Source organism: Lethenteron reissneri, chromosome 22 (assembly GCF_015708825.2).
Source record: "Lethenteron reissneri isolate LAM-NWPU_2019-01 chromosome 22, ASM1570882v1, whole genome shotgun sequence".
Lineage (NCBI taxonomy): Eukaryota > Metazoa > Chordata > Hyperoartia > Petromyzontiformes > Petromyzontidae > Lethenteron > Lethenteron reissneri.
The window spans coordinates 4657821-4672112 of NC_083800.1; the positions used below are offsets into that span (position 1 = coordinate 4657821).

The following is a 14292-nucleotide window of genomic DNA, read 5'->3' on the forward strand; positions in this document are numbered from 1 at the left end:
TTTGTTTTTTTGCAACACCAATGACTGGTACCAGCGTAATTTAAAGATCAGCCTCCGTGCAGGAGGTGTAAGAGGCTCGTGAAGGATGCTGGATTGCTCCTCTCTCGCTGGGGGTGACGGGGACGCTTGGAGGCAGTCAACCCTCCAACAACAGCGGAGGGCAGCAGAGGAGGAGCGACGCTCACAACAACGAGCTGAGCGCCGGGCGATATAAAACGCAGCAGCGGAGTTGGCACACCGTGGGAGGGGGGGGGGGTTACAGGTGGTTGCATCTGCCAGTCGCCTCCGTCATTCAAACCCATGGCAAATGGCTCTGTTCCCTGACCTACTGCCAGCAGAGAGCCTTCGACCACTTCACGTGGTTTCAGAGTGAGCCTAGCCTGGCACAAGAACCATGGTGATGTCAAATCGGAATTACATACTTAATTTTTTTGTGTGACTTGCTTAGCTTTCCTATACAGTACTTCTGCACTCGTTTCTGACCGGCCTCCTTACTGGACGTCCGTGAAAAAGCGCTTCATAGCTCATCGGATTCTTCCAGTCTAAATAAAGATGCTGATTCTGACACTTGGCGGCGAACGGCGGTTGTTGTCGAGAAACGAGGAACTGCATACACAGTTTCCGATAACTATAAGTGCAAATCTGCCACAACCCCTTATCAGTGCCCACCTTATTACAAACCAATTCAGACCTTATTGGCCACCCCGTGCTCCTTATAAATCTCAAGGTTCATCCTACAAAGTTGCAATCACAAGGGAGAACACACAAACAGACAGACAATTTGTGTTTGCCCGTATTGAAACGACTGTGCGCCGTATGGACCTGAAAACTCAATTTCCCCTGTACAAGAATACGGGGTAAGCCGTATGAGTTGACAACGATGTGTACATAAGTGTAACGATTACAGTGCGACATTAATCCACGGGGGAAGGTCGGTTGGGGTGGCGTAACGTTGGACTTGCATCTTTACAACCCGTACAGGAAACAGTTTTGCTTTAAAGTTGTCATTTTAAGAGCCGCGACCAACGCCTATGCAATCGTGGAAGCTTGCTAAGCATCGGCAAGGGGCGTGAGGACACCGTCACAGCAACGACCTCACGTTAACGCGACACAATTGAGGCTTCGGCACACAAGCGCAACAAACAGGTTGTCCGGCAAGGTGTAATGAGCAACTTTTAGCTGTTGCGAAGTAAGATCTTGTTACGCCTCTTGTTGCTGCTGATAGTACCCGCAAAAAATGACGCAATCCCTCCCAGCTACCCCCATGAATTGCCGATTCCAATGTTTAGTTTTGCCAAATGTTTATTACTTTTGCCAAATGTTTACCCAGAAAAAACCTCACTGACTTTGAAGACGTATTGCACCCCCCCCCCCCAAAGCCAAGTTCTGCTAAACAAAGATGTTTGGCCAATTCCATTTCATAAAAGTTTGGCCCGTGTGCGAACGAAACAAGAGTGCCCGGCGGAAACCCATCAGGCATCATCGAGATGAGTTCTGACACTCAACACCACTTCCATCTCGTGGGCACGCCTCGCAGCCCTGCCACATACTATAACACCTGGCAAGCCGTTGGTTGAGATCACCCCATTGAAGAACTAACCAGGCTCAAGCCTGCTTCGTCTCCCGAGATCCAGTGACTTTAGGTGCATTTGATGTTTGTACGCTGAATTCCTTTCGCATCGTACGTAGCCGAACAATGCTAATCGGAGGTGCGTGTATATGTGTGTACTGTACGTTGAACTTCTTTCGCACCGTACGTAGCAAACCTGTGACTCGAACATACGCAACTTATAAACACGCCGTGTTCTGCGACACCGAGAGAGAGAGGGTCACGAAGTGAAGGCCACGGTATCGGCCAGGATTGGACAGTAAATGAGTAATGGGTTGCAAATGGCAGCAGCCAGTGCGTTGGTGCTGTTGATTAGCATCGGAGCCATTCTACTTGGCAGGATGTGGCTTCGGGGGCGGTGCGCGTTGCGTGAGTGTATGTGAGTGTGTGCGGTAGTGGGGAGCGGTGGTGTAGCGGTTAGCGCGCTGCGCTATGAACCTGGCGACCCGGGTTCGATTCCCGCTCACGGTCAACACCGGTGACGATTATTTGAACCGGTCCTGGGCCTCCCCTAGCTCTACTCAGCCTCAAATGAGTACCTGGTGAGATGCGTAAACATCGCCACTGGGGAGACAAAGGCGGCTTGGACGTGGTGTTGGCCACCCACCCCCTCGTGTGCCGTGCTGGCCTTTAAAAGTGCTCGCTAACAGCACTTGCCCCCAAAAGTCCGTTAAGGCTATACGTGGGATCTTCGTGCAAGAACTGCCAGATATTGTGGGTGCATGTGTGCACAAGTTATGGTGGTTGCAGCAGCCCGTCCGTATTTGCACACGCGCTGGCCCCCACGTGCAAAGCTACACGTTACAGAGGGTTGAGCCGTGGATGATTATATTAGCCCACGTGTGTGCTTATGTTTTTTTTTTCCCAGAAGGTGCAAGGGTGTGCGAAATTGTTCATTGAGGTGTGTGTTGGGGTTTGTGGTTGTGGGCTTAGCACTCCACTCCGCTGCGAACACGGTGACCTAGGTTCAGTGACGGCTACCAACAAGTTTCGAATGGTATCTGAATCGGCCATCCGCTTACCCTAGGTAGACTCAGCCCTCAATGAAGAGCTGATGCGGAAACATCAGCAATGGGGAGGCGTAGACGGCCAGGCGTGATGCTGGTCACAACAACCCATCGCGTGGCGTGCCGGTCTTAGTAGGTACTTGCTTAATAGCACTTGCCCCAAAAATCTATAAAGGGGGAACTTTGTTCTTTTGTTTGATGTGTTTGTGTAATGTCCTCAGCAGCTTTCAGCCTTATAACCATTGGTTTTATCTTACGTATGTTGTACTGTCAACACTTGGGGTACAAACTCCAGATACGTGTTTATATACATCCATACACATTCCATGTGTCGTCTTTAAATTAAGCTATACAGTAGAGCCAAATGAAGAATTCTCAATGCTACTTCAGTCGCGACTTTATTAGATTACATGACTTGGTTTAAACCTTTACTCAAGCTCCCTGTGTGCGAGTGATTGTGTAATATACACGTGTGTTACCTGTATCTGTGCAGTACTGTATAGTTAATTCAGATATCTAAAACAATCATAAAACACTCATAATTATCATAATTATCGACATGCATCACTGTTTTACACTAATGGTATTGTTTTGAGTGCTTGTGTATTATTAATTTAAATGAGTATTTATCATATATAACATTGTATTAATTCTAGATTTGAAGCTTTCGTGACTGCAAGGATTCATATTCTTAGGTTTTTCCGGTAAAGTCACGTAGATAAAAAAATGTAAATTATTTTTATTTAACTTTTATAAATTTTAAATTTTTACCTACGTGACTTTACCGAAAAATCCTAAGAATATAACATCGTAGTTTATAATCAGTCCACCGCTGAAGGAAGGCCTCCCCACGCTATTTCAGCCACAGGGGTTGTTTGAGTGTTTGACCATACTTCACTAGTTTTCTCGGGTTGATTCGCGCTAACCACTGCGCCACGACTCCCACCCCCCCCCCCCCCCCCCATCATCTTCGTTACTACGGACACAAATGTGGCTCAACATTTCGTATCAAGCTGTGAGCACATAGCGAGGATTATATGCGGATCACGACTACAGGATTGAAAATCGCTGGCATTTCGCCAGGTATGGTGTTTCGCGTGAGTGGAGTAAAACACGTTGTTTTGCTATTCAATCTCTCGCGGTAGCCACCAAAGTGGAACGCGTTCGATTGCCCCTTAATTAGGGCGACTTCATTCCGGGTTTTTGGAAGTGTTGCAGGCTTGTCCAAGTATTTGAAATTACAAAACACGGAGGAAGGCATATGGTTGCCACTGCTCACTTTGAATGACCGCGGCACTTTTTGGAACAGTTCAATTCCCTTGGACGAACAGCACCGGCATAAACTTAGTACATTTTCTTTCGGGAAGAAAGAGCATGCAATGTTCCGGGCTGTACATTATCGACACCAGAGGATAAAGGTACGTTGTGTATATTGGTCACAACGTTAGTTGCTAATGAATTTAACGTTTCAAGGCAACTAAAAAGGGAGTGACCTCATGTCAAATGAACAGGAGAGTATTAATCATTCACAAGATCGGTGAACACAATTATTTTTGCGCTGTAAATATTCCACCGAATACATGACCAGTTGGGCAGAGTTCGTGCCTAATATGTGCACTCGAGTTAAGCAGGTGGACAATAATACCACGGTGCCATTGAACCACCCTGACCTCATTATAAAATACAGTAGAGTACCCCTAACTGCAAGAAAAATTCTCACTCCACGTGACCCAAAGTGCCACCCTGCCAGGCACTTCGACGGCACCCGTAAGCGAGGTCACATCACCTTAATATTTCAATAGCTCCACCGACCTTCCAATCCAATCCCGGATCAATTTCAAGATCACACTCACAGCCTGCATAATGCTACCTCGACTGCCACCTGCCTCCCTCCCTCTCCTCCTCTTATCTCACTCTCCTTCCCTTCACGTGTGTATGTATGTGTATATTGAACTTCTTTCGCACCATACGCTGCCAACCGTCCTAATCGGAGGTGCGGGGAAAGGACAACAAACGAAACAGACAAAAAAGCAGTTCTCAAGAAATTAGTTTTCAACGTGGAAAAATGCACTCGCCTGCCTCTCCACTCTTCATATCAAGTAACTCCCCTCCGTTTACTCTCCACTCCCGCAACCCAAGGCTTTCTGTCCAAGCCCCCCCCCACCCCCCGATCAGCCTTCTCTCAGTGCTCGTTCTCCTCTGCTGCCCCCCCACTGTGTGGAACAGCCGTCCATGCCCTACGCGAGACTTCCAAAACAAGTCTTCTTTGGCGAGCTGAAGAATGGCAAGCGAGCACAAGGTGGCCCCAAAAAGCGCTACAAGGACACCCTTAAAGCTTTCCTGGAGAAGAAAAGTACAGGACGGTGCAGTCATCTGTGAGAGTAGGAGAAGCTCCTGTGCTATCTTGAAGAGGCAGCAGCGCAAATCTACCAAGGAAGGACTTGTGGCTGCACCTCAGAGCTCTACATCCTCCCTGGCCTGTGCAGTGTGCCGCAGAGAATGCCCGGCTCAGATTGGCCTCTTCAGCCATCTGCGCACTCATCAAAACCCAACAAAATGACAAACGTGCCGTGGTCATCATCAACTTTGATGGACGAACAAGAAGAAGGAACAGCCGTCCCCCAGCTCTCCATGCTGTCGACCCCCCCGACTTCTGTGTTTATCGAGCCTGGACTAACTACAGGCTCAAGACCTAAAAAACAAAAATGCCCACAGTTTTAGAACGGAGTCTTGAGTTGCGGTCACATTTTGGACACTATTTTAAATCCACACTGTGACCACAGATATTTGAGAGTGCGGTGTGGAGTCGATGGTTTAATCTCCTTGAGACCGCAGAGTGTTTTTTTGGGGAACGCATCTTTGTAACGTGAATATCACAGTCACATCGTGGGAGTTGGCATAGCCAGCGAACGTCGCTGGCGCTAAAAGACGCTGTTCGACAAATACCGTGATTGATGCATTGTGAGTAAACTGCGATTTTAAGCTGCAGCAATGATGTTTCTCTGCAGGCATGCAACACGAATTATGTAGACGCAAACTGCTCATATTTCTGGAAGGTGGCTTAGGAGTTTACTTTAGACTTGGCATCTCAGCCACCCGTGACTAAAACTGGATTCTCAAAGTGTTCCGATTCGATGGTCTAATGGCAGTCAAAAAAAAGACAAAGATCCCCCGTATAGCCTTAACAGACTGTAGGGGCAAGTGCTGTTAGCGAGCACCTATGAAGGCCGGAACGGTACACGAGGGGGTGGGTGGCCAGCACCACTGCCCGACCGCCTTTGTCTCCGTAGTGGCGATGTTTATACACCGAACCAGGTACTCATTTCAGGCTGAGTCGACCTAGGGGAGGCCCAGGACCGGTTCAGATAATCGTCACTGGTGTTGGCCGTGAGCGGGAATCGAACCCAGGGTCGCCAGGTTCATAGCGCAGCGTAGCGCTAACCGCTACACCTACCACTCCCCACGAATGGCAGTCACACCCAATTTACACACACACACCCACAAGATTAAATGTGGCTTTGCAATTAATTGGAAAAAAAGTCCAAATCTATGAAGCAACACAATGGTTGGTTTCGGTTTATTGTGTCAGTCTCATAGCAGGGTGTGTGGGGAAATTATAAAAAGGGCATCTGCAGGGTATTAGTGGGAGCAGTCCCCTGAACAATCTCATCTGCAGCTATTATCTGCCATGCATGGGTTGCACTGCTGTGCGAGATTTCCAAATAAATTCTTTACCTCGTGTCCTGATGTAGCACAATCGGAAACACATTTGAAGAACCCCCCACCCCGCCTCCAACATGCACATTTGTATTTTGACTTTGCCAAAAAATGTATGTCATGCATTTTCAGGTTCTTGGTGGCAGGTAACTTCAGGATTTGTAGATAGGGCACGCAATTAAATAATAATATAATAGCCCGGAGTCAGTGCGGATTTTAACATAAATGCGTGACCTTTAGAGGAAGGCTTTCCAAAGTTAAGCTGAACGAGGATATAAAACAGAACTATAATTTACCCTAACCCCATCTGGCTTTTACTCAAGATATGTATACCTTTACGCATTTGTATATAGAGATGATGGCTACAGGCATTATAGGTGTGTGCAATATATCACCCGGCCATCTCAGTCTTGTATATGCCGTACAGCATTCATCAACGGTAGTTCAATCGGCTTTAGCGTCACATTCCATGGGAGGTAAATTACTTTTTTTTCACGGATGTATATTTCCGTACACGAGTGAACCAAGCGGCACGTGACTTCAAGAATGATGATGCATTGTGTAAGTGTTCAGCACAAGACTTAAAACGGCATAGAGAATATTAGGGGTTACGTTACCCAGTGAGTGAAAGCAATCAACGTACGTGCTGTCATTTTTGGAGGCACATATTACGACATTTAGTTGATTGTATTGTGTAGTCACAAGTACAGACTTGACTTATTTGTGCCAAACGTCAGCTTCCTGCCCTTCTTGATCATCGTTATAACGTCGACCATCTGGTCAACCTTCGCTCATTGTGGATGGTGCTCATTCTCCTCTGCTGCCTCCATAGCCTGCAACTTCCTTCCCCCAGCCACCCATGCTGTCGACTCCGTGTTCTTGGTCAAATCCAGGCTCAAGACTTTTGTTTTTTTTAAATCTGTCTCGGATTGATTCCCTGTCTTTTGTGAAATAAACACGCCCGACTTTTTTTCTGTACAGCATCTTGAGATGCGCCACGTTTAGATGCTACGAAAATCCAAATTGTAATGCACATTGTGTCACGATCGTCTAACCCACGCTGAACCAGCATGGTGAAGTACGGTAAATGAACCCTCATGCATTGGTTGGCATGGGGAGACCTTGGATTCACAAAGGGTTGTACTTGTATTTATCTGATTCGTTAATAACATATGAGCTGTATCCGGTGTTCCACTTGGCAGTAACAAAGGTTCCTGGCAAACAACCCGGTGGAGCAACCTTTAAGCCAAAGTGCCAGATATCCAGAATATCCATTAAAATATATCCCGAGGTTTGTCAGCCAACTACCTTTTCGGGGTATGGCTGTGACTTGGGAATAAGCGGGTCTCTCGATTTGGCATTGACTAATGATAGAATTGATAATTAATGGATTTCCAAGAAGAGGCCCACTGTGAACATTTGCTTTGCCGGAATCATCCATCCTCACCACACCTGGGACCTGGGGCATGACGAGTCTCCCAAGAGTTAACACAAGGGTCCCCTTCTGGCCTGTTTATCTGCTTAGCGTTGCGAGTTATGCTTGGCTAAATTAACAAAGAGATATATACGCTTATATTTAATAGGCAAAGTTAAAGTGATCTGTTGCTCAATTGAGTATTGCGGCAGCATTCATCTCCTGCTACAGCCCCGAGCCAATGCACAAACATTCCACATTACTATGGCGAGTGTGAGTCTCTCCATCGGGCAACCACTGTCGTCTTGCCCATACAGCGGTATTAATTTTAATGTCCACGTAGAGATGGTGGGCTGAGCCAACATCCACCAATCATGATTTGAACCCACAATCTTCCGATTGCGAGCCGCTCACTCTCACGACGAGCTATCTGGCCAGATGCATTTATAAAAAAAACATTTTTAACTAAAAGAGCACGTGTATTGTAGAGGAATGACAAGACAAAATCCCCTACGTAGCCTGCTGGGGGAAAGTACTGCTAGCGAGCGCCTATTATTGTCATTGTAACACGTGGAGAATGGATTGGCAGGGAGGGGGTGGCTAGCCCCACGTCCGGCCGCCTTTGTCTCCACCATTGTTGCACCGCATCAGGTACTCTTTTAAGGCTGAGTTGACCTAGGGGAGATGCCCAGAACCAGTTCAGATATTCGCCACCGGTTTTGGCTGTGAGCGAGGGTTGACATCAGGGTCAACGCGCTCGTAGCACGGTGTACTAACCACACCACCACCGCTCCCCACATGCATGACACACGGGCGCACGCACACAAACATTATTGCCCAGGTACAGAAGCCGCCTGCAAATTTGCGTCGTCGTTGCTTGAGCCACAATTTAAATGGGGGAACGATGTCGGGCCTTAAGGAAGTGGGGATGAGGCGTGGGGGGGGGGGAGTAAGGAAGTGGGGACAGGTGACGAAGGTGGGGAGTTGAGGTTGGTAAGTGAGAAGGTGGGCAGGTAACAGGTAAGTAGGTGGAGAGGTGGGGAGGCCAGGAGGAAGGGAGCTGAAGCTTTGATGAGGTGAGGAGTTGAGAAGGTGAGCACACAGGCGTTTGCGGTGCATCGCTGGAAGGAGGCCTCACCGCAGAATGTAGAGCATGACGGCCCCGAAAGTCGCCAGCAGCAACACCAGTGCCACCACCACTCCCACCAGCACTGCAGAAAGACAAACACACGCGCACAACCGCAATCACCGGCACGATATCGTGCAACAGACACGTATATCTTGTAGATGATAGACGTGCAATATTTTTTTTTATGTTGACTTTTTGGTCCCAACTTTATCGTCCCTTCGCCGGCATTGGATGATGAATGGCCATGTAATCTCCTGCTCTTTCTCTTCACTTTGTCCAAACAGGCACTGTAGCGCACTCTTTGTTTTGCTTTGCGATTCGCAGATGGCAGTGAGGCGGTGGTTGCCGGGCGGTTAGTTATCTTAATTAGAAATGCTTGCCCGCTCTCCAAATTAAGTCACTTCGTCTCAAAAACACAAATTAGCATTTTGGAGTGGGGAAGTTTCGTGCCAATTCACGATGCATCGCTAATTCCTTGTCCAACCTTTATTTCTAGATTATCAAAGAAATGACGGACAAACGGCGTTTGGTAAAAACCCACACGGACGATGAGACAACACTCAAAAGCCCCACAGAGCCAGGGCAACTTTCGAGTTGGTGTGCTGCTTCGTGCAGGCACATCTCGATCGCTGCCCCCTGCAGGAGGGCATCTCGCACGTATGATCCCGACGTGATTCTCTAACCCTGTATTATGTGATGTAGGTGCACACCACTGTAATTGGTGGTTTGCACAGAGCGCTTTGCCCCTGGAGTGTGTCGCTGCTGTCAACACAGCATCAGCTCACCTTGCCTGTTCATGGCTCCTGTGGGGGGTAACACAAATAAAATAGTGTTAACATAACAAACAAATGCTACAGTTTGGTAAATGGAAGATGCCGTGTACACTGCATAATTAACATTCTATGTTTACAATTGAGTAGAATACGATTTGGTAATTGCAAAGCATGCACTCTTGTGATGTAGGGACGTACTTGTGTTGTCATCTGGGTGCAAAGAGTCAGAATCTAAAAAAAGAGAGAGCAAAAGTAACGTTAGAATTTTAAGATAATACATATGCAATTATATTGGGAGTGGTGGCACAGTGGTTAGCAAACTTGCGCTATGAACCTGGTGACCGACGTTTGAATCCCAGCCATGGTTACTATCAGTGGCAAGTGATATTTTAACCGGTTCTAGGTACCCCCCTTCAGAAACTTATACTGACATCATGTTGGCAAAACACACAGAAAATAGTCGATTGACAATATATCTTATTCTTGGTTCTTTCGGTAAAGTCACGTAGAAGGGAAATAATAAAATAATAAAAATAAAACATGATAAAATTCTCACGAAGTTTCGGCCACAACGCAAGCAGCCGTCCTCAGGTGAAGAACAGTGCTGTCGAATAGACACTAGGATGCTGTCTAACATTAGGACGCTGTCTTTCCGACAGCTCTGTTCTTCACCTGAGGACGGCTGCTTGCGTTGTGGCCGAAACGTCGTGAGGATTTTATCATGTTTTTTATTTTTATTTTATTATTTCCCTTCTACGTGACTTTACCGAAAGAACCAAGAATGTGAATCCCTGCAGTCACGAAAGCTTTAAATCGACAATATATCTCATAGTGATAATAATGTGCAGTGCATTGAAGAAGACCTAACAGAGAATGGCTTAACGACACAAGAGATTTGGTGCCAGCAAGATGTGGCACTACTTGAGCATATTGGCACAAGACAGAGGTTAAGTGGAAACAAATGACGAAATGTGCAGTGACCACCTACGGGATATTTGCGCATATATCGTGGTGGTGATGATGATGATGACAGTGCATTGTCAATCCACTGCTGGTCGAAGACTTCTCCGTGCCATGTCAGCCAGGGGAGTAATTTAACCATACTGCACCACTTTGGTTATGGTGTAGTAGTGGGAGCCCAGGACGGATTCCAATGTCACTCACCGCTGACGCTAGCCACGGCCAGGTATAAAACTCAGAAAGCTGGTTTCACACGGCAGTGCACAAACAAACACTGCACCACCACTCCCCCCCGCGGATAGACTATAGTTTGCTCAACCACAATTATGGCATTTTTTTGCGAGGATTACTGAAAATATACCCACTATAAAACTGTACGTAAACATCCGTTCGGCACGGGACGTTAGCACGAGTGCACACGGTGTTCAATGTGGAATTGGTTCAGATAGATTCCTCTGGTTTTCGTTCTGTATTGACCACATGGCTCGGCCCAGCCGCTACGGTCACAGCTATTGTTGCCGTCTTCCTCCTCCCTCGGGCCCAGGCCCTTAATTTACGTCGCTGTGAATTGAAGGAAAGAGGTCCGGGTGGGGGCAGAGAATATCCACGAGTCTTTATTTTTTTTCCAGCGAATGGCTTGACAAACACAAAGGCTGTGCATTCGTGAGGTAGGCCTTGATAACGTGTCATCGCATTAATAATCTGGGCACGTTAAACATCTGCGAAGATTGTATTTTAAGAAACGTCTGACACCAGGGGAATTTTGCATGGAAAAGGTTTCACACGTAGCCTGTTTTGTCAATCGACTGCTGGATGAGGGCCACCCCACGCTCCGAGGGTCATGGGGGTTATATATTTGGCCGTATTTCGTCATGGCTGGTTGGTGAAAGCAGGGAGCATAGATGTGGGAACAGAGAAGTACAATACAACAATCGATTTCCCCACAATTCCCTCTGCTGCCCACCAATGTAGCAGCACAGCAGCCTGTAGCAACTGCTGTGCACAGCGGGCGCACATCCTCACACTCAACCCTTGCTTAGCTTGCGCGATTCGGCACATTCCAAGAGATATTGTTGGAGGCGAGAGGTTTCACAGCACGTAGGTTATACAAAGTGCCGCATATTACTTGAACCATTTATGACGTAACGGTGATACATGCTTCCTGCCAAACATAGTGCACTATTAGGGCGACTACATCATCTTCAGTGTTGCAGTGCACATCATTTGTGCATTCGCCAAACGACTCACTTTGCATGCGCGCCGGCTGTAGGAATATTTAAATCTGAATTGTCAAGTGAGAGCATCATTTTGAGTGCGTTCCACAATTTCAAACGGCGGAGATTTATTTGCTCCAAGACATGAACACACATGCGCTGAAATATTTGTTTTTGAATAACGAGCACAAGTGATTGATTAAATACCGAGTCGGGTGGTGTAGGGTCTACACAACACACATTTTGGTCAAATCGTTCCGTGGCCGAACCCGAAAAATCTATTATAAATCTGTTCAATACATTTTATTTGTAATAAAATATATATTGTAATATACCATATTTAATACAAGATGCATTCACTGTTTTGTAATGTATATTTTAGATTTTAAACATTACAACCTTGCATATAAATTTAGATTTACAGCTGTTTATTGTTTTATATTTTTATTATTTTATTTTTTCCCTTCTACGTGACTTTACCGAAAGAACCAAGAATATGAAACCTTGCATATGTTTCTGTGCACGTGTGCATTTGAGTATATTTGTAGGCATTTGTGTTTTTGCATGTCTGTGTTAAAAAAAATAGAAAAAATGCCCATTATGTATTGTTACATTCGAATTTTATTACGATACTGATAATACAAATTGAGTAATCATGGCTTTCTAATTAGCCAAAATAGGTCTTAGAGCCGCAGGTCCGTAGGAGGCACAATGCAGGTCAGTAAACATGTGCACTCATGCTGCGTTTCCATGACTACTGGGAAGTGAGCTGGCTCCAATCATGAACTGAGCTAATGGGATCAGCCCTGTGTTTCCATGGCAACTTTACTGGCTGACTCGGAAACCAAACTGGCTCTGGAAGACCCCTTTTTTCCACTGGGACATCCGAGCCAAACCAGCGTGGGGCCCTTGCCGTATGTGTGAATTTCCAGTCAGGGCCAGGAGTGGCGGGGTTAATGAAATGTCCATTTTGCGTGACGTATTTATGTATGTACTGTATGTATGCATGTTTAACTTCTTTCGCCACACACCGTACGTTGCCAACGGTGTTAATCAGAGGTGTGGGGGAAGGACAACGCAGTAAACCCAAAAAGCAGTTCTAAAGAAATTCCAGTGGCTTCTGAATATCGAAAGGAAGAGCTTTCCGGACGTACGTCAGAACACCGACACGGTGAACCGCGTCGCCGCGTCAACCCTGTTCACTGCGCGTAACACCAGCGGCGCGGCTCGACTGCCGCAGTGGAAAAACCACCTGGCGTCACCTGGCGACTGTACAACAGGGCCGTGCTGGGACCGTGCTGAGTCAGCCCCACGCGGCTCTTCGTGTGCAGTGCGGACGAAGTGCACGAGTGGGCCATCGGCACACGGCGTTGGGAACCACGGGACCGTGCTGTGCCACCGAGCCAGCTCGCCCAGTGGTCGTGGAAACGTGGCACAGAATCGCCCGGCCCACATGCGTGTGGTTGTCAGAGGTGACAGAGCAATGTGAGGGATATAAAGACCCCCCCCCCCACCTCCTCCTGGTGATTCACGAGCCCCACGCACGCTCTCCTACCCACCAGAGGTCGCAAACGGGTTTTGATTCCTTACCCGTACCCGTACCCGGCCGAACGAGGGTCGCAAATGGGTACCCGTACCCGTACCCGGACGGGTATGGGTACCCGTTCCCTACCCGTACTCGTACCCTACCCGAAATGAGTGACAAACGGTTACTCACCAGTGACTCACGGCCTACCCATACCCGGCCGCACCAGGGTCGCAAACGGGTACCCGTACCCGTCCCCGGCCAGGTACGAGTAGCCGGGTATCGGGTAGGGTACGGGTATCATGTACCCGGTTGCGACCTCTGCTACCCACCCACACACCCACAGATTGACTCGGCTTTGAACTCGCACTTCGTTATGCCTACTCCCGCTCGTTCACATGAGAATCAAAAGCCGGTGAAAGATCGTGATTAAACGCTGTGTGTGTGCGTGCGTGCGTGTGTGTCGCCATCCCAGGAGTGTATATTTTCAGTGCAATTATCCTGGTGGTTCTGGGTGTTAACGTGAACAGAGCCTTGCAACTTTATAAACGTTTGGGCTGAAATAAACCATATAATTCCAGGATGCCAATGAGGCATCCTGCAAACATAATGAGGCGGTCGCATAATCATGTAGACGGTGCTATAACTCGCGTTGAACTCTTATCTATTCCAGCTTTGATAGTGCTTTTTTATTGGTGGCCGCTTGACGTTTTGGACCTTTTGGCCTGTGCTCAACAACTGCGTGAAAACGATGCAGTTTGTTGTCTATTGTTTAAGCAGCATCATATCGTGCCGCAGCTATTCAACAGGCAGGTCACGTACGGTGCGGCCAAGTTTGGGTATCGCCATCTCTTCCACGGCACCTGTCCAGTGTGGAAGAGTAGGCCAAATAGCATCTAGAGGGGCCCTCTAGAGCCTCCTTTAGTGGAGGTCCTTCCGCCATC

The 14292-nt window shown here is 47.5% G+C and overlaps 2 protein-coding genes across 2 annotated transcripts in view; one reads left to right on the forward strand and one right to left on the reverse strand.

Annotated features, from left to right (window-relative positions):
• LOC133345555 (conopressin/neurophysin-like) overlaps positions 1 to 14292 on the forward strand; it is a 559395-nt gene that overhangs the window by 80859 nt on the left and 464244 nt on the right. The window lies entirely within an intron of this gene.
• Positions 1 to 14292, reverse strand: part of LOC133345544 (receptor-type tyrosine-protein phosphatase alpha-like) — a 104784-nt gene that overhangs the window by 42357 nt on the left and 48135 nt on the right. Inside the window, exons 5-7 of the mRNA XM_061556419.1 lie at positions 9848 to 9880; positions 9662 to 9679; positions 8886 to 8958 (exon numbers count right to left, since the gene is read on the reverse strand). Coding sequence (XP_061412403.1) covers positions 8886 to 8958; positions 9662 to 9679; positions 9848 to 9880 — 124 coding nt within the window. The remainder of the gene's footprint in view (positions 1 to 8885; positions 8959 to 9661; positions 9680 to 9847; positions 9881 to 14292) is intronic.